Source organism: Eubalaena glacialis, chromosome 1, assembly GCF_028564815.1.
Source record: "Eubalaena glacialis isolate mEubGla1 chromosome 1, mEubGla1.1.hap2.+ XY, whole genome shotgun sequence".
In the NCBI taxonomy this organism is placed as follows: domain Eukaryota; kingdom Metazoa; phylum Chordata; class Mammalia; order Artiodactyla; family Balaenidae; genus Eubalaena; species Eubalaena glacialis.
Window position 1 is genome coordinate 89,324,768 of NC_083716.1, and position 14,932 is coordinate 89,339,699.

General features: G+C 49.2%; 1 protein-coding gene across 8 annotated transcripts in view; it reads right to left on the reverse strand.

The window, feature by feature from the left end:
* DISC1 (DISC1 scaffold protein) overlaps positions 1 to 14,932 on the reverse strand; it is a 362,726-nt gene that overhangs the window by 289,607 nt on the left and 58,187 nt on the right. For all 8 annotated transcript variants that reach the window (XM_061182533.1, XM_061182522.1, XM_061182515.1 and 5 more), the window contains exons 2-3: positions 11,649 to 12,646; positions 2,038 to 2,107 (exon numbers count right to left, since the gene is read on the reverse strand). In XM_061182533.1, the coding sequence (XP_061038516.1) occupies positions 2,038 to 2,107; positions 11,649 to 12,646 (1,068 nt within the window). The remainder of the gene's footprint in view (positions 1 to 2,037; positions 2,108 to 11,648; positions 12,647 to 14,932) is intronic.

Here is a 14,932-nt window from a genome sequence, read left to right on the forward strand (position 1 = left end):
CTTATAGCAGTGGTGGCTCTTCCAGCTCTTGGCCCTTCTGTAAAATGCCCTTCTGGAGTATCCTACTCACCCCTTAGGGCCTAGATACATTGCCACCTCCACCAGGAGGGACACGGCCCATGGACTGAACCCCACCTGCTGGACTCAGCTGGCCACTGTACCACAGGCCTGATTCTCCATGGAGGAAAGTCCTACACCAGCGTTTGCCCAAATGTCAACATGCACCCCAGTCACCTGGAAGGCTTGGGAAAGCACAGAATGCTGGGCCTACCCCAAAGCTTTTCCTTCGGTACACAGTGACACACAAACAAGGGAAGAAGATAGGCAGAAACACTGGATAAAGGTGCCTTTATTCTTTTAGCTTCCCTGTGAGGTGTGTCCCATTCAACCTCGTCCCCTGAGGTGTTTCAGAGACATTTGGAGAAAAGACTAAAGAAGTGAGGCCTTCATTTAATGAAGCCCGTCAAGAGAACCACGTCCAGAATGTCCGAGTTTTTCTTGATCAGAAAAAGAGGGCGTGGTTTTCCACCTGTGTCAGAAGCTTTGTGTGTTACAGAGAGAGCCGTGTTGTTAAAGGAACCAAGACTCAGCCCGTGGAAGAGAAAATAAAGGTGTGCCACAGCTGGGAGCCTCAAAACCTAGGTGTAATTGTCTTCCGGAGACAGAAGCCCCCAGGGGCACCCTGGTCCAGGAATACCTCATCTGCTCTTGGTCTACAGCTGGGCAGGGGGAACGGGCTACTTCCCCAAGCCTCGGACCTGCTTCCTCTCCCACACCCCTCATCCTCCGCCTGGCCTCATTCTGAAATCGAAACGGCCTGTCAAAGAGAAGTGGCAGAGTTTACAGAGTTCCGCCTCCATCCCCAAATTCCTCTCCTTCCTCCCACCCCCCATCACTCTCTAAGCCCCACCCCAATGGTGTAGCAGGACTCCAGACAGCATCAACTCTGGATGTCTCCTAGAACAGGATTTGCACCCTCCTTGTGGAAGTCGCTCACCCTATTCCTGTAGCGCCCCATTTCCTCATGGTCTGTGACGAATCCCCTGGGAAACCAGAATATGGGCCCATGAGGTTGAAGACCAAGCCTCAAGGCCACCCAGCTTCCTGGGGATCCTTAGATCTACATTATTTCCAGACCAAACGTCGGTGTGCTAAGCTGGGTTATCACCAGCAGTCTACCTCGAGTTCATGAGTGGCTGGGGGAAGCTGGAAGTCCTTTTAGGCCCTCTCTTTTCCCCTGACCCAGCAGAAATGGGTGTGAGATATTGCAGTCGGCACCCGCGTCCTTAAGATCCTTCCCAAGACAACCATACCTGAGACCTTCCCTTTCACATAGTCTACCCTGCGTCCACTCGGCTGCCACGACTGCCCTCGTCTGCTGTGACCCAACTCCTATTTGGGTGCCTCATTCTGTTTTTTTCGGGCTTCTGACCAACTCTTCCGTCTTCATGTCATGACTTCTCCTTTCCAGCTTGGCTACTTCAGGCCATCTACGTGGGAATTTGGATACATTCGTGCCCGCTGGCACAGCCTGGCATCATCTCTTGAGCTCATCCCATCTCCCACACCTGGTCCCCAAGAGCATGAAGTCAGAAAGCTCCATGAAGGCTCACACTCACAGGCATCCCAAGGTCAGATACTGTGTCCACCTTACTCTCCTATTCCTTCCACAGTGCCGAGCACACAGTAGGTGTTCAACAAACATTTTCTGATGCATGAATAACGTTTAGATATATCACACCTTAGGCAGATAGATGATGAGTTAATGTAACTTATATTGTGCCAGTACTCAGAGTGTTTCTGGACAATCAATAAAGTTATACTTATGACCCAAAGGATTACTGCTCATCAAGTGCTTTGAAATCCACAAAATAACAGTGCTGTAAAATAGTCAACCGTTACTGAGTGGAGGTGATCAAAGGAACAGATTACACGATTCATTTGGGGTGTGGAGGATAGGGGTAAGTAAGGAGGGAAAGAGAAATTGGACATTATGGCAAAAAGGAAGAAAGAATCAATAAGCAAAGTAAAACTCACCCTTATCATAATCATCTTCCTCAACCGCTTTTTCTTGAAGTTTCTGAAGCTTTAAGCTTAAGGATTTTACCTATGTTGGTTTGAAGGGGAAAAAATGAAAACCAAATTACAATCGCATTCACGCAAACTTATTTTGCTAAAGCTAAGAACACTTAGATACTATTTTGAAGCTGAACCACTTTATTCTCCTTTAAAAAAAGAACCACAAATGTACGTTTTTTCGATGCCAGATGCATTTGTTTCTCCAAAAAAAGTTATACAGAGAAAAAGTGTAATTTGAGCATAAAATCCACAAAAAGAGTTAGAATGTTATTTTAAACAAAAACATCACGCTGTACCCTTACCTGTGTGAAAAATGCATAATAAAAAGGAATACAAATTTCCTGACCTGACCAAATGGTTCCTGTTCAAAAAACCACATTAAAATTATGGAAGTAAACACACCAACGTTAGAAGAGAAACCAAGAGAAGAAAAGCATGAACTTCAACTCGACAGGCTGTCCTGAGGGCTAGGCAAGAATGAAAAGAAGGACTTTACCAAAGACGTCCTACGGTTCACACACCTTCCATTACAGAAAAGGGCACTGTCTTACTTAACACGCATGTGCACTCAACGATCCCATCACTTGTCTGAGAATTACCAACGTGTTCATTTGTAATTATTTCTCTTCTCAACAGGAGGCCCCGGGATTTTCTGCAGGGAGATTCTTAGCCTATGGATGAGTGGATTTAAGCTTGCTCCCTGAAAACCTGCTTTCTCCCATCCTTTGCCAGCTCACACCTACCTCTCCTTCCACACCTGGCTCAGATGTCACCCCCTCCATTCCATGTTAAACGTCCTTCCTCTCTCTGGCCATCATCACCTGTACTTGTACTTATTCACAAGATCTGAGCCATTTAACAAATATGTACTCTAAGTGTCAGGCACTGTTTGAGGGGTTGCAGATAACAGCACAAAATTCTTAGCCCTCTAGCCTTACAATTTCGTGTAGGAAGGCAAAAAATAAACATAATAAGTAAGTTTTATGGAGCCTTAGAAATGGATTAGCGCTATGAAAGAAGGAAAAAGTAGAACCACGTCAGGGGGGTCAGGAATGCTGGCAGATGGTGGGGTTGTGGTTTTCAGTAAAATCTCACTGAGAAGGTGACATCTGAGCAAAGATGTATACGTGGTTAGGGAGTGACCCGTGAGGCTCTCCGGGAGAAACACGTTCCAAGAGACAGAAGAGCTGGCACAAAGGCTCCGGGCAGCTCAGCAAAGTAGAGCAGGAGGCCACCGGGCCTGGAGAGGCTTGGTTAAAGGGGAAATTGTAGGAGATGAGGTCAGAGGGGTAATGAGGAATGCGGGATGAAGAAACATAAAGTTTAAACATTTAAAAGTTCTGATTTCGGGGCTTCCCTGGTGGCGCAGTGGTTAAGAATCTGCCTGCCAATGCAGGGGACACGGGTTCGAGCCCTGGTCCGGGAAGATCCCACATGCCGCGGAGCAACTAAGCCCGTGCACCACAGCTACTGAGCCTGCACTCTAGAGCCCGCAAGCCACAACTACTGAGCCCACGTGCCGCAACTACTGAGCCCATGTGCTGCAACTACTGAAGCCCATGCAGCCGGAGCCCGTGCTCCACAACAAGAGAAGCCACCGCAATGAGAAGCCCGTGCACTGCAACGAAGAGTAGCCCCTGCTCGCCGCAACTAGAGAAAGCCCGCGCGCAGCAACGAAGACCCAATGCAGCCTAAATAAATAAATAGATAGATAAATAAATAAATAAATAAATAAAAGTTCTGATTTCACTCTGAGGGGCATGGGAGCTGCCGGTGGGCTTTGAGCGAAAGAGTTCATGATCGGCTATATGTCTGAACGGTTTCCTCCTGACTGCCAAGGGCAAGGGCAGAAGTCGGGTGGCCAGGGCGGAGGCCCTGGATATAACCCAGGAAGGAGGGGACGGTAGCTTGGATTCTAGCAGGGGCGGTGAAGTGATCCAATTGTGGATATGTTCAGAAGACAGCTGGTGGGAGACAGACCCAGCAGGATTCGCTAAGAGACCCCACGTGCGGGGTGAGGAAGAGCAGGATGATGCCTGGGTTTTGGTCTGAGCCACTGAAGGATGGAGTTACAAGAAGTTGTCTTAGGACTTATCACACCAGGTGACAGCTGTTGTTGTGTTGTGGGGTTTTTTAACATTTATTTATTTACTTGGCTGAGCCGGGTCTCGGTTGTGGCACGCGGGATCTTCGTGGCCGCGTGTGGGCTCTTCAGTTGCAGCATACGGGACCTTTTAGTTGTGTCTGTGCACTCCATCCGACCTTGAGCATCTGGAGGGCAAAAACTACTTTGCATCCATGTAGAAAATGGCAGCGGTCACCCTTATTTGGTTCTCCGCCGATCTGGGCTCTTGGAAGGATTACACTTCCTCCCCTCCCTGCTCTGCTTAACGGGTTGCGAATGGAAAGGACACAGGTGGCTCGTGCACTGCAGCACTGAACTGCTCCCGTGGATCCCTCAGCCTTCTCCTCCTTGTCTCAGGGACTGAGGGGCCCGTGCGCTCAGGGGTGGAGCAGAGCCCCCAGCCACCCTGCGGAACATGACGTGTAGGCAAGAAACACAGCTGTGTTACGTGAAGCCTCTCATATTGCATTGCTGCCTGTTACTAACCTATTCCAACTAATACAGCCTCCAAAGCCAGGCACAAGGTGTTGTACGGTTAGTAGTAGGCAAACGCTTTCCGAAGGAATGAAAGAATGAGTAAATAAATATGTTTATCCTTGAGTTGGTCCACGTGACAGGTACCGATTTTGCCAGTAACTTAGTCTCATATATTAGGGTTGGAGGACAGGTTCAATCGCCATGTAAAGTTATAGCATCACCACCACCACATCCAAATGATGGGGTTATTCAACCTTAGAGCTGACGCAGAAGAAATACAGGAAAGAAGGTCAAAGAAAAATTTACAACCAGTGCTCACCTCACCTTACCCCCTCACCCAGCTCTCCCTGTAGGACCCTGAATTGATGCCCTGGGATGCGTGTGAATGTCCATCTTGGCTGGGAGCACTGCCACCCATGCACACGTCTTAACCATTGACACAGACCAGGTGAGGCAGGCACTTTCTCTACGTTTCTTCCAGCTCCACAACCTCAGGTGGGACCCAGCACGCAGGGCCCTCCCCACTTCCCTCCTCTGCACCCCAGTTAGCATTTCCTTTCATTGCGCTTGTCTCAGCCCCACCCAACTCCTGGCAATGTCCCTGCGTGGCTATTCCTAAACAGTGTAAAATGTAGTTGATTCTCATGCGTGGTCGTTAGGTTCTATAGAATCGCTGGGAATGCTCAGTTAGCAAATACTGAACCACTGCTTCCAGGGGAAATAGTGAGTTAGGTCACAATATTTTGCCAACTGATCAACACATAACCTTGTTTTATGTGTGGTTCGGTTTAAAGATGCCGTATTTGATATTTATTTCCGCCTCATTAATACTGAGCTCACGGCCAACAGCACGACTCACACCTGAACGAGGCTCATCTAACACACGCATTTCCGCCACTAGACACATCGCAGCCTTCTTGCGCTCAGGAGGACCAGACGGCACTGCCAGCCCTGTGCTCGGGGGCCAGCTTAAACAGTGACATCACCAACGAAAAGAAAACAAAAAATGTGAAAAGCATGGCACTAAAAATAAAAATAAAAATAAACTGAATCACTTTGCTGCTCACCTGAAACTAACATGACATTGTAAATCAACTAGACTCCAATAAAAACAAATAAATTTTTTAAACAAACTTTATACCACATTTGAAAAAAAGAAAAAAATTGGCCACCAGAGAAAAGGGAACCCTCCTGCACTGTTGGTGGGAATGTAAACTGATACGGCCACTACGGAGAACAGTATGGAGGTTCCTTAAAAAACTAAAAATAGAACTACCATATGACCCAGCAATCCCACTACTGGGCATATACCCTGAGAAAACCATAATTCAAAAAGAGTCATGTACCACAATGTTCATTGCAGCACTATTTACAATAGCCAGGACATGGAAGCAACCTAAATGTCCATCAACAGATGACTGGATAAAGAAGATGTGGCACATATGTACAATGGAATATTAGCCATAAAAAGGAAAGAAATTGAGTTATTTGTAGTGAGGTGGATGGACCTAGAGTTTGTCATACAGAGTGAAGTAAGTCAGAAAGAGAAAAAACAAATACAGTATGCTAACGCATATATACGGAATCTAAAAAAGCGGTACTGATGAACCTACTGGCAGGGCAGGAATAAACACGCAGACATAGAGAATCGACTTGAGGACACGGAGGGGGAAGGGGGAAGCTGGGATGAAGTGAGAGAGTGGCATGGACATATATACACTACTAAATGTAAAATAGATAGCTAGTGGGAAGCAGCCGCATAGCACAGGGAGATCAGCTCAGTGCTTTGTGACCACCTAGAGGGGTGGGATAGGGAGGGTGGGAGGGAGGTTCAGGAGGGAGGGGACATGGGGATATATGTACACATATAGCTGATTCACTTTGTTGTACAGCAGAAACTAACATACCACTCTAATGCAATTATACTCCAATAAAGATGTGAAAAAAAAAAAATAGGCCACCAAAAGGACACTAGTTTACAGTCTGAGCTGAAACAAGACCTCAACTAGAAACTGCATGTCGGGTGGCTCAAATTTTTAGCCATTCTGTGCATGTCCACAAACGACCAGCAAAGCACTCTGAGCACTGACTTTGGTCTTCAATAAATCTGAGCAAGTAAGTGAATTCCCAAATACAGAATCCGTGAATACGGAGGATGGACTGTATTTAAAAGGAGCTAAAACTCGAATTCCTGAGATTTGCACTTCTACTTAAGCAGAAGGGAAAGGGGGTGAAGGAAGTAGAATACAGTATCTGAAAGGTGCCGGAACACTAGAATCCCAACCTTTCAAGGGATCTTTTGGAAGAGCCCAACCCCTCTCCCCAGTCCTGTAGCCCAAATGAGCAATCTGGGGTCTCCGCACAAACATGATGGAAAAAGCAAGGTCTCCCTCATCACACACAACTCCACGGTCAGGACCCTCTTCCTCCACCTGAAGCAAAATCTGCCTTCCTGTAAGTCCTACACCCTGGCCCAAGTCCCTTCTGTCACTCCCACCGCCCTGAATAAAGGTCATCCCTCTTCCACACATCAGACATTCAAATCGCTGGAAAGAGCATCATGTTTCTCTCTGTCCAGGTGCTGGATTACCATAAACAAAGATACTTTAACAACAGATAAACTGTGTCCAGATCCTACCATTCGAGACAAGATATGAGTTTAATTTGAACTGTGGGGAGATGACTGAATTCTTTTTTTGACTCAAATTCTCCTAATCTGAGCTATTTCTCTAATGATAATAATGAGCAATATTCTGGGTTCTTGCTAGGTACCAGAACTGGTCTGAAGCCCTGCGCATGAATGGACACTTTAATCCTCACGACAATCTAATGAGGTAGGGGCTGTGGTTACCTCTACCTTCTACAAGAGCGTCTTGAGGCATAGAACAGTGAAGCAAATGACCTCAGGTCGCACAGCAAGGAAAGGAAAGCGCCGGGCTACCCCCCAGGCAGTCCCACCAGCCCGCCAGGAGTGCAAGCCCACGGGTGACCCAGCAGCAACCAAGACCCCAAAGAATAACTCTCCAGTGGGTTATGACCAATTATTCATTTTTAAAAGCTGCATGTGGGCAATCAAGGAGAAAAGAAGAGCTACATCTTCGGTGGGTTTTATTTCTTTTTAAAACTAAAAATCATGAAATCCAAAAGGTGAGTCAAGGTGGTTCTCCCCAGCCACAGACCCTGGAATTCCAGCTCCCGGGCCCCCCAATGTCCTGGTGGTGCAGAGACTGGCATGGTGAACTCGTGGCACAGCTGGGCCCCCTGAGAGCACATCTACTCAGGGTTTCACAGACTCCAATTTACCAAAACTCCTAGGTTCACAGGAGGACATGATCTACATCTGGGTAAGAAGAGTTAAAAGGAAGGGAAAAATAAAATTTTAAAAAATCATTTAAAAAAAAGGAAGGGAAAAACTATTGGTGCCACCAAAACCCAGGGGGCCAGATCTTGTGAACTGACTGCAGCGAACCCATTGCCAAGCAAGTTTCTGTTTGTTTAGTTATTTGGGAGGTAGGGAAGCTAGTCTTTATAACCGCATTCTACTTTTGCTTGACTTGGATCCAAACTTGGATTTTTGAAACGGAGAAATGCAGATATGTTGCCGAGATTTTTTTTAAAGCTCTCAGAAATAAAGTGCTGGAAATTGGCATTTAGAGTCTGAAAAGCACAATGGTGCAAACCTCCACTGAGTGTCTGGATCCTTGTATGTGCAACTCTCAGCATCTCTCCTTATGCCTCAGACAGTCAATCCAAGAAATCTGTCAATTAGATACCTGTGTCCCATCTTAGCAAGATAAATTATTTCACTAAAACTAGAAGTTAATCAAGCACCAGGCAGTATGCGAGGCATCAGGCATCCAAAAATGTCTAAGCAAAGTGACGTGTAGCTAAGGAGCTCATGGTCAAGTGAGGAACTTGGACCCCAAACAAAGGATTATTAACGTGACGAGTGCTGTAATGGGGCACGTGCAAAGGCTGCGGGAACGGAAGAGAATGGAGGGAATCATTTGGTCTCGGGGGGGTGAGAGAGGTCTCACGTGGAAGTGGCTTTGAAGTCACACCAAAAGGGATAAGGAGAGCTGGGCAGGTGGCACAGTGCAGGAAGGTCATTCCGGGTGGAGGCCAGAGGCACAGGAACAGGATGCAGCCCCCGATGGCTGAGCCGGCAGGAGTAAGGCATCTGGACAGTCGGGCAGCTGGAGCAGGTCGGGAAAGGTCTCGATTATCAGGATGAGGAATTTGGAGACCGTCCCAAGAGAAGCAACAAACCACCCAAGGCTTTAAGCCAAGGAATGACGCCATGCCAGCAGTGTTCCCGAAGGCTGCTGGCCACGCGGAGGATGAACTGGGGAAGAGAGACGCTGGAGGAAGGTAACTACACCAGGAACCTGTTGCAGGACCCACGTGAAAGATAACAAGGATCTGAACCAGGCAGGGGCCATGGCCGTGGCCGTGAGAGCGGGTTAGCTGCAGGACTGACAGAGCTTGGAGATGGAGCAGAGGTGGGCAGCAAGGTGGAGGGAGGTGTCGAAGAGGCTGCAGCTCCTCTCAGGAGCTGGATGGATTGTATTAACTCGAATCGACAATTACAGATCAACGGCGAGGCCCGTTAGAGCGGGTTTGGTGGGGAAGACAGTGGCGTCAGTTCGGAACACGTCTGGCTCAAAGATTCCACGCATCACCTGGGAACAGAGACCCGCACGCTGGCCCGCTGCACTATCTCCCTGGGTGACAAACAGGGATGGGGCCAGGAACATCAGGCCACAGGTAAGGGATCGAGGGTAACTGAGATCAGCTGCTGGGAATGAACGTGAGCCTCACATTTTCAAGTACTCCTCCCAACTCCTGATGAGATGGGCCCTACTTCCCTGCTTACGTGTACATGTGCCACACACATGTGCATGCACACATACACGTGCCCACCCATATGCACACACACATACCCACACATATGCACACACATACACATGCACACATATACATGCACACACATACACATGCCCACACATATGCACACACATACTCATGCACACATATACATGCACACATACTCATGCACACACATATGCACACACATACACGTGCCCACACATATGCACACACATACTCATGCCCACACATATGCACACACATACACACATATACATGCACACACATACACATGCCCACACATATGCACACATACACATGCCCACACATACGCACACACATACACATGCACACATATACATGCACACACATACTCATGCACACACATATGCACACACACACTCATGCACACATATACATGCACACATACTCATGCACACACATATGCACACACATACACATGCCCACACATATGCACACACATACACATGCCCACACATATACACACACATACTCATGCCCACACATATGCACACAAATACACACATACACATGCACACATATACATGCACACATACACATGCCCACACATATGCACACACATACTCATGCCCACATATATGCACACACATACACACATATACATGCACACACATACACATGCCCACACATATGCACACACATACACATGCCCACACATATGCACACACATACACATGCCCACACATATGCACACACATACTCATGCCCACACATATGCACACACATACTCATGCCCACACATGTGCACACACAGTCATGCCCACACATATGCACACACATACACATGCCCACACATACACATGCCCACACATATGCACACACATACTCATGCCCACACATACACATGCCCACACATATGCACACACATACTCATGCCCACACATACACATGCCCACACATATGCACACACATACTCATGCCCACACATACACATGCCCACACATATGCACACACATACTCATGCCCACACATATGCACACACATACTCATGCCCACACATATGCCCACACATACACATCCCACACATATGCCCACACATACTCATGCCCACACATATGCACACACATACACATGCCCACACATATGCACACATACACATGCCCACACATATGCACACACATACTCATGCCCACACATACTCATGCCCACACATATGCACACACATACTCATGCCCACACATATGCACACACATACTCATGCCCACACATATGCACACACTCATGCCCACACATACACACACACATACACGTGCACACATATACATGCACACACATACTCATGCACACACCCCAGAAGGAAAACAGTCTTTCAACAGGACGAGCCAATGGGTCACCACAAAGCATCTCTGCCCGGGTTTCTCTGGGAACTTTTCGGCGTAGAACACCCCTGCCTACTCCCAGGTGTACCCACCCCTCAGGTAACTGGGTGGACAGCAACATCATGATGCCAGGACTGACATCTATACAGCCTGTCCCAACTTCCAAAGCACTTACATTCCCACTTGAACCACAGAACAATCCCATGTGGTGTTATCGTCTCTGAATAAGGAAACTGAGGGGCTGAGAGGTTTAGCAACCAGAAACAAAGTCTCCCGACTCTATGTCAGGAGTTCCCACGGCTGCAGTACAAGATGAGCGCTGTAGATGCAGAAGCAGCTCTGGATCGCCGCCAGTTCAGAGCAACACTGTGTCTATATCCCCCAACCCCGTCCACACGCCAGCCAGCTCCATCTCCCCGGCTCCCTGGCCCCAACCCCCTGTTTCAAAGCAAAGCTCAGCTGAGCTAACCCTGCATCGCCCAGGCCAGAAACTGCAGAGGACCTGCGGCCCAACAGACAACGAACCTGAGCATCTACGGGACAGAGAAAATGAGAAGAGATTCGAGTTCAAGCTGAAAGAGAAGAGACGGCAGTGAGGCAACATCTCTTTGCAGCCAGCCGCCAAAGAAGCTGCCGGCGGGGAGCTGGGCAACCCCAGAAGTGCTGTTTCCTGCCCTCTGTCCAGAACTAATCCGAGCCGTGACCATCACCAGCCCACAGGCTGCGGAGACACCCACCTCCAGCCGCCTCTGCTGGCCCTGCAGGCAGTGCGACAGGGCCAGCTTGCATCTGCCAAGCAGAGGATCCCAACGGTGAGCATCCCCCAAGCTGCCGCCCTCAAACCACGAGGGATCCGGGGCGCAGGAGGAGGTGGCATCCGTGTCCAACAAAGGAAGCGTCTCACACTCCAGCCTGGGGCTGCCCCCCGAGGTCTGCACAGCGTCTGCCAGGCCCTGAGGAGCCTTGAGAGCGAAGGGGGAGGAGAGGATCCGAGGGTGCCCGCGGGATCCGTCCAAGCTGGCGGCCTTGGCCTCCGTCTCCTCGGGGCTCCGACGCAGGGCCTCGGCCTCTCTGGATGGCGGGCAGCCTTCTGCCTCTCCCCGTTCCCCAGCAGAACCCAGGGAGAGGCGAATGAAACTAAAGCTGGAGGTGAAGACATCCTGAGAGCCAGCAGAGGTGGAGGGGGCCTTGGGGCCACTTCCAAGGGGGCCACTTCCAAGGCCGCCACTGGTGCCCCTCACGTCCTCCGGGGACAGACGGCCTTTGGTCCAGGCTGCTTCCCGGAGAGGGCTTGGGGCCTCATGACTGTCCATGGATGGCAGCTCCCCCGGACACCCGGCGTCCTCGGGGCCACAGGGCCTGGGGAGCCTCTTGGGCAGGGTGGTGCCAGCCCTGGGCTGAGTCCCAAAGAGCCCTGGGCTTCCTCTCACGGCCACCAGAGCCAGGCCTCGGTGGCCCACGGAGGTCAGAGCCGAGGCTGCTGTGCTCCTGGGAACGGGGCTCCCAACCGAGGGACCTCGCCACTGGCCTCCAGGGTCAAGGCCACACGGCCCGGCCCTGGACTCAGCGTGATGGGACTCCTCACCGCGCCCCCCTCCCTGGGCCCGGAACAGGGCGCCCACTGGCGGGGAGAGGAACCCGATCCGGGGCCCAGCTGCGCTTCTCATGTAGCCCGGCCTCCGTGCCAGCCGCCTCCTCCGAAAAGACGCTGCCGGTGGTAAGCAATCTTCGCTGCCTGGGAAGAAAGAGAAAACAGCACCGTAAACACGCACGTTTCCCTGGCTCAGCTGGAACTGCGTTTGGAGAACATCCCCGGGTTCAGAGGTCATCCCTCGGGGCATCTGTCAGAGATGCTGGCTCAGTGGTCCCCAGGCCAACCTGGTATGAAAACTCTGATTATCCTCGGGAAGCGTCCGCCTAGGATGTGCACACACAGCACAGCATCCCAGCTCCGCTGTTGAGCAGAACAGCTGGCGCTGCTGCGAGTTACGCCAACACGGCGGCGAGCACGTCGGAGGCACAGCCTCGGCAGCGCCTTCGGAGCCCCCAGCATCCTGCCTGGTGGTCTTTTAGCAGCATCAGCACTTTCATCCTGGAGTGCTCTGCAAGGCAAACGATCTGAAGCCGAACGCCGGCGCACTCCCCCAAACGAGATCCAGTCACCTCATCTGGCTACGCTTAACACGTACGTGTGGTTCCATTATCTGAGTTACCCATGTCCCTGCACACCTGCGGACCGTGGAAAGCTGGCAGAGACACAATCTATGCCCATCTATTCATCTCACAGGGGATTACAGGAGGCCCTGCTTGCTGTGTTCTCCCAACCAGGGGCTGTGTTCCCTTCCCAGCTATGTGAGAGGGATAGAAACAATGACAATCGCTGATACCTCTCAGAGGCATGATGCTACAGCAGTTGGAGAGCGTAGGCTCTGGCACCTCATTGCCTGGTTCCAACCTGGTTGTGCCGTTGCTGGTTGTGTGACCTTCCACAAGTTACTTAGCCTCTCTGTGCCTCAGTTTGCTTATCAGTAAAATGGAAATATACACAGTACCTCTCTCCTAGGATGGTTGTGAGCATTAAACTAAATGAGTTACTACAGGCAGGCAGCTCAGAACAGTGCCTGGCACTCATAATAAGTGTGATTAAAGTGTTAGTTACTATTTTAACATTTTAAAGCACCCCGTTACTCATGATGTGTCTTCATCCACATTGATTTCCTTTGCTCCCTACCAAAGTCATGTGAATCAACCAGACCAGGAATTATAACTTTCCTTTTATAATTAAGGAAACTGAGGCTCAGAGAAATTAAACAGCTGCAAGTGGCCGAGTGACCAGGGCCAAAGTCTCCTGATTCAGCCCACGCAGTGCTCTCACTTTGGGGCCCTGCCGCACCTCAAATGAGACTGGATGGGAAGGGTAAAAGCAGGAGCAGACAGCATGAAGCACAGCTGTACATATACACAGCCTGTGGCAAGAAGCGGAGTACAGCTCCCCGCCGGGTCCACGCATCTCTCCCCACCTCCCAGAACACAGATGCTCCCAGCATCCTCGTCATGGTAAACAGACAGCACTGAGCATCTAGGGTACAACTGTGTTATGATCATGCCCTGTATTTAAGTTGCTCAATAAATGGTGAATGAATGAATGGATGCATGGATATATGGAGGGAAGGTAGAATAGATGGATGGATGGATGGATGGATGGATGGATGGATGATGGATGGATGGAGAGATGGATGCATGGCTGGATGCATGGATGGACGGACAGACTGGGGCCCATCTGAGCCCCAAACACAAGTTCTTTCTGTACCCTTTGCCTCAAAGTATATCACTTAGGATGACAACTTGAAATGACAAGAAGTCAGAAGAAAGAATTTTCTTTTTTCTTCATTTATTTTTCTTTTCTTCCATGCAAAGTTGGAATCAGTAGAAAAGGACATATGGAAAATGTATAGAAAGTGTACAGAGGTATCATTAATAGGCCAAATTGGACCACTCACTAGGATGGCTACTAGCTACTACTAAACACACACACACACACACACACACAGAAAATAACAAGTGTTGATAAGGATGTGGAAAAATTGAAACCAGTGTGCACTATAGGTGGGAATATAAAATGGTATAGCTGAAAAGGGTATGAAAATTCCTCAAAAAATTAAAAATAGAACTACCACACGGTCCGGCAATTCCACTTCTTGGTATATACCCAAAAGAATTGAAATCATGTCTCAAAGAGATATTTGTACACCCGTGTTCATTAGTGGCATTATTCACTATAGACAAATATGGAAGCAACCCAAGTATCCCTCAATGAATGGATGGAGAAAGCATGGTCTATCCATACAGTGGGAAATTACTCAGCCTTATAAAGGAAGGAAATTCTGACACCGGCTACAACATGGGTGAACCTCAATCCTGAGGACAAGATGCTAAGTGAAATAAGCCAGTCACAAAACAACAAATATAGTTTGATTCCACTTATCTGAGGTCCCCAGAGGAGTCAAATTCATAGAGACAG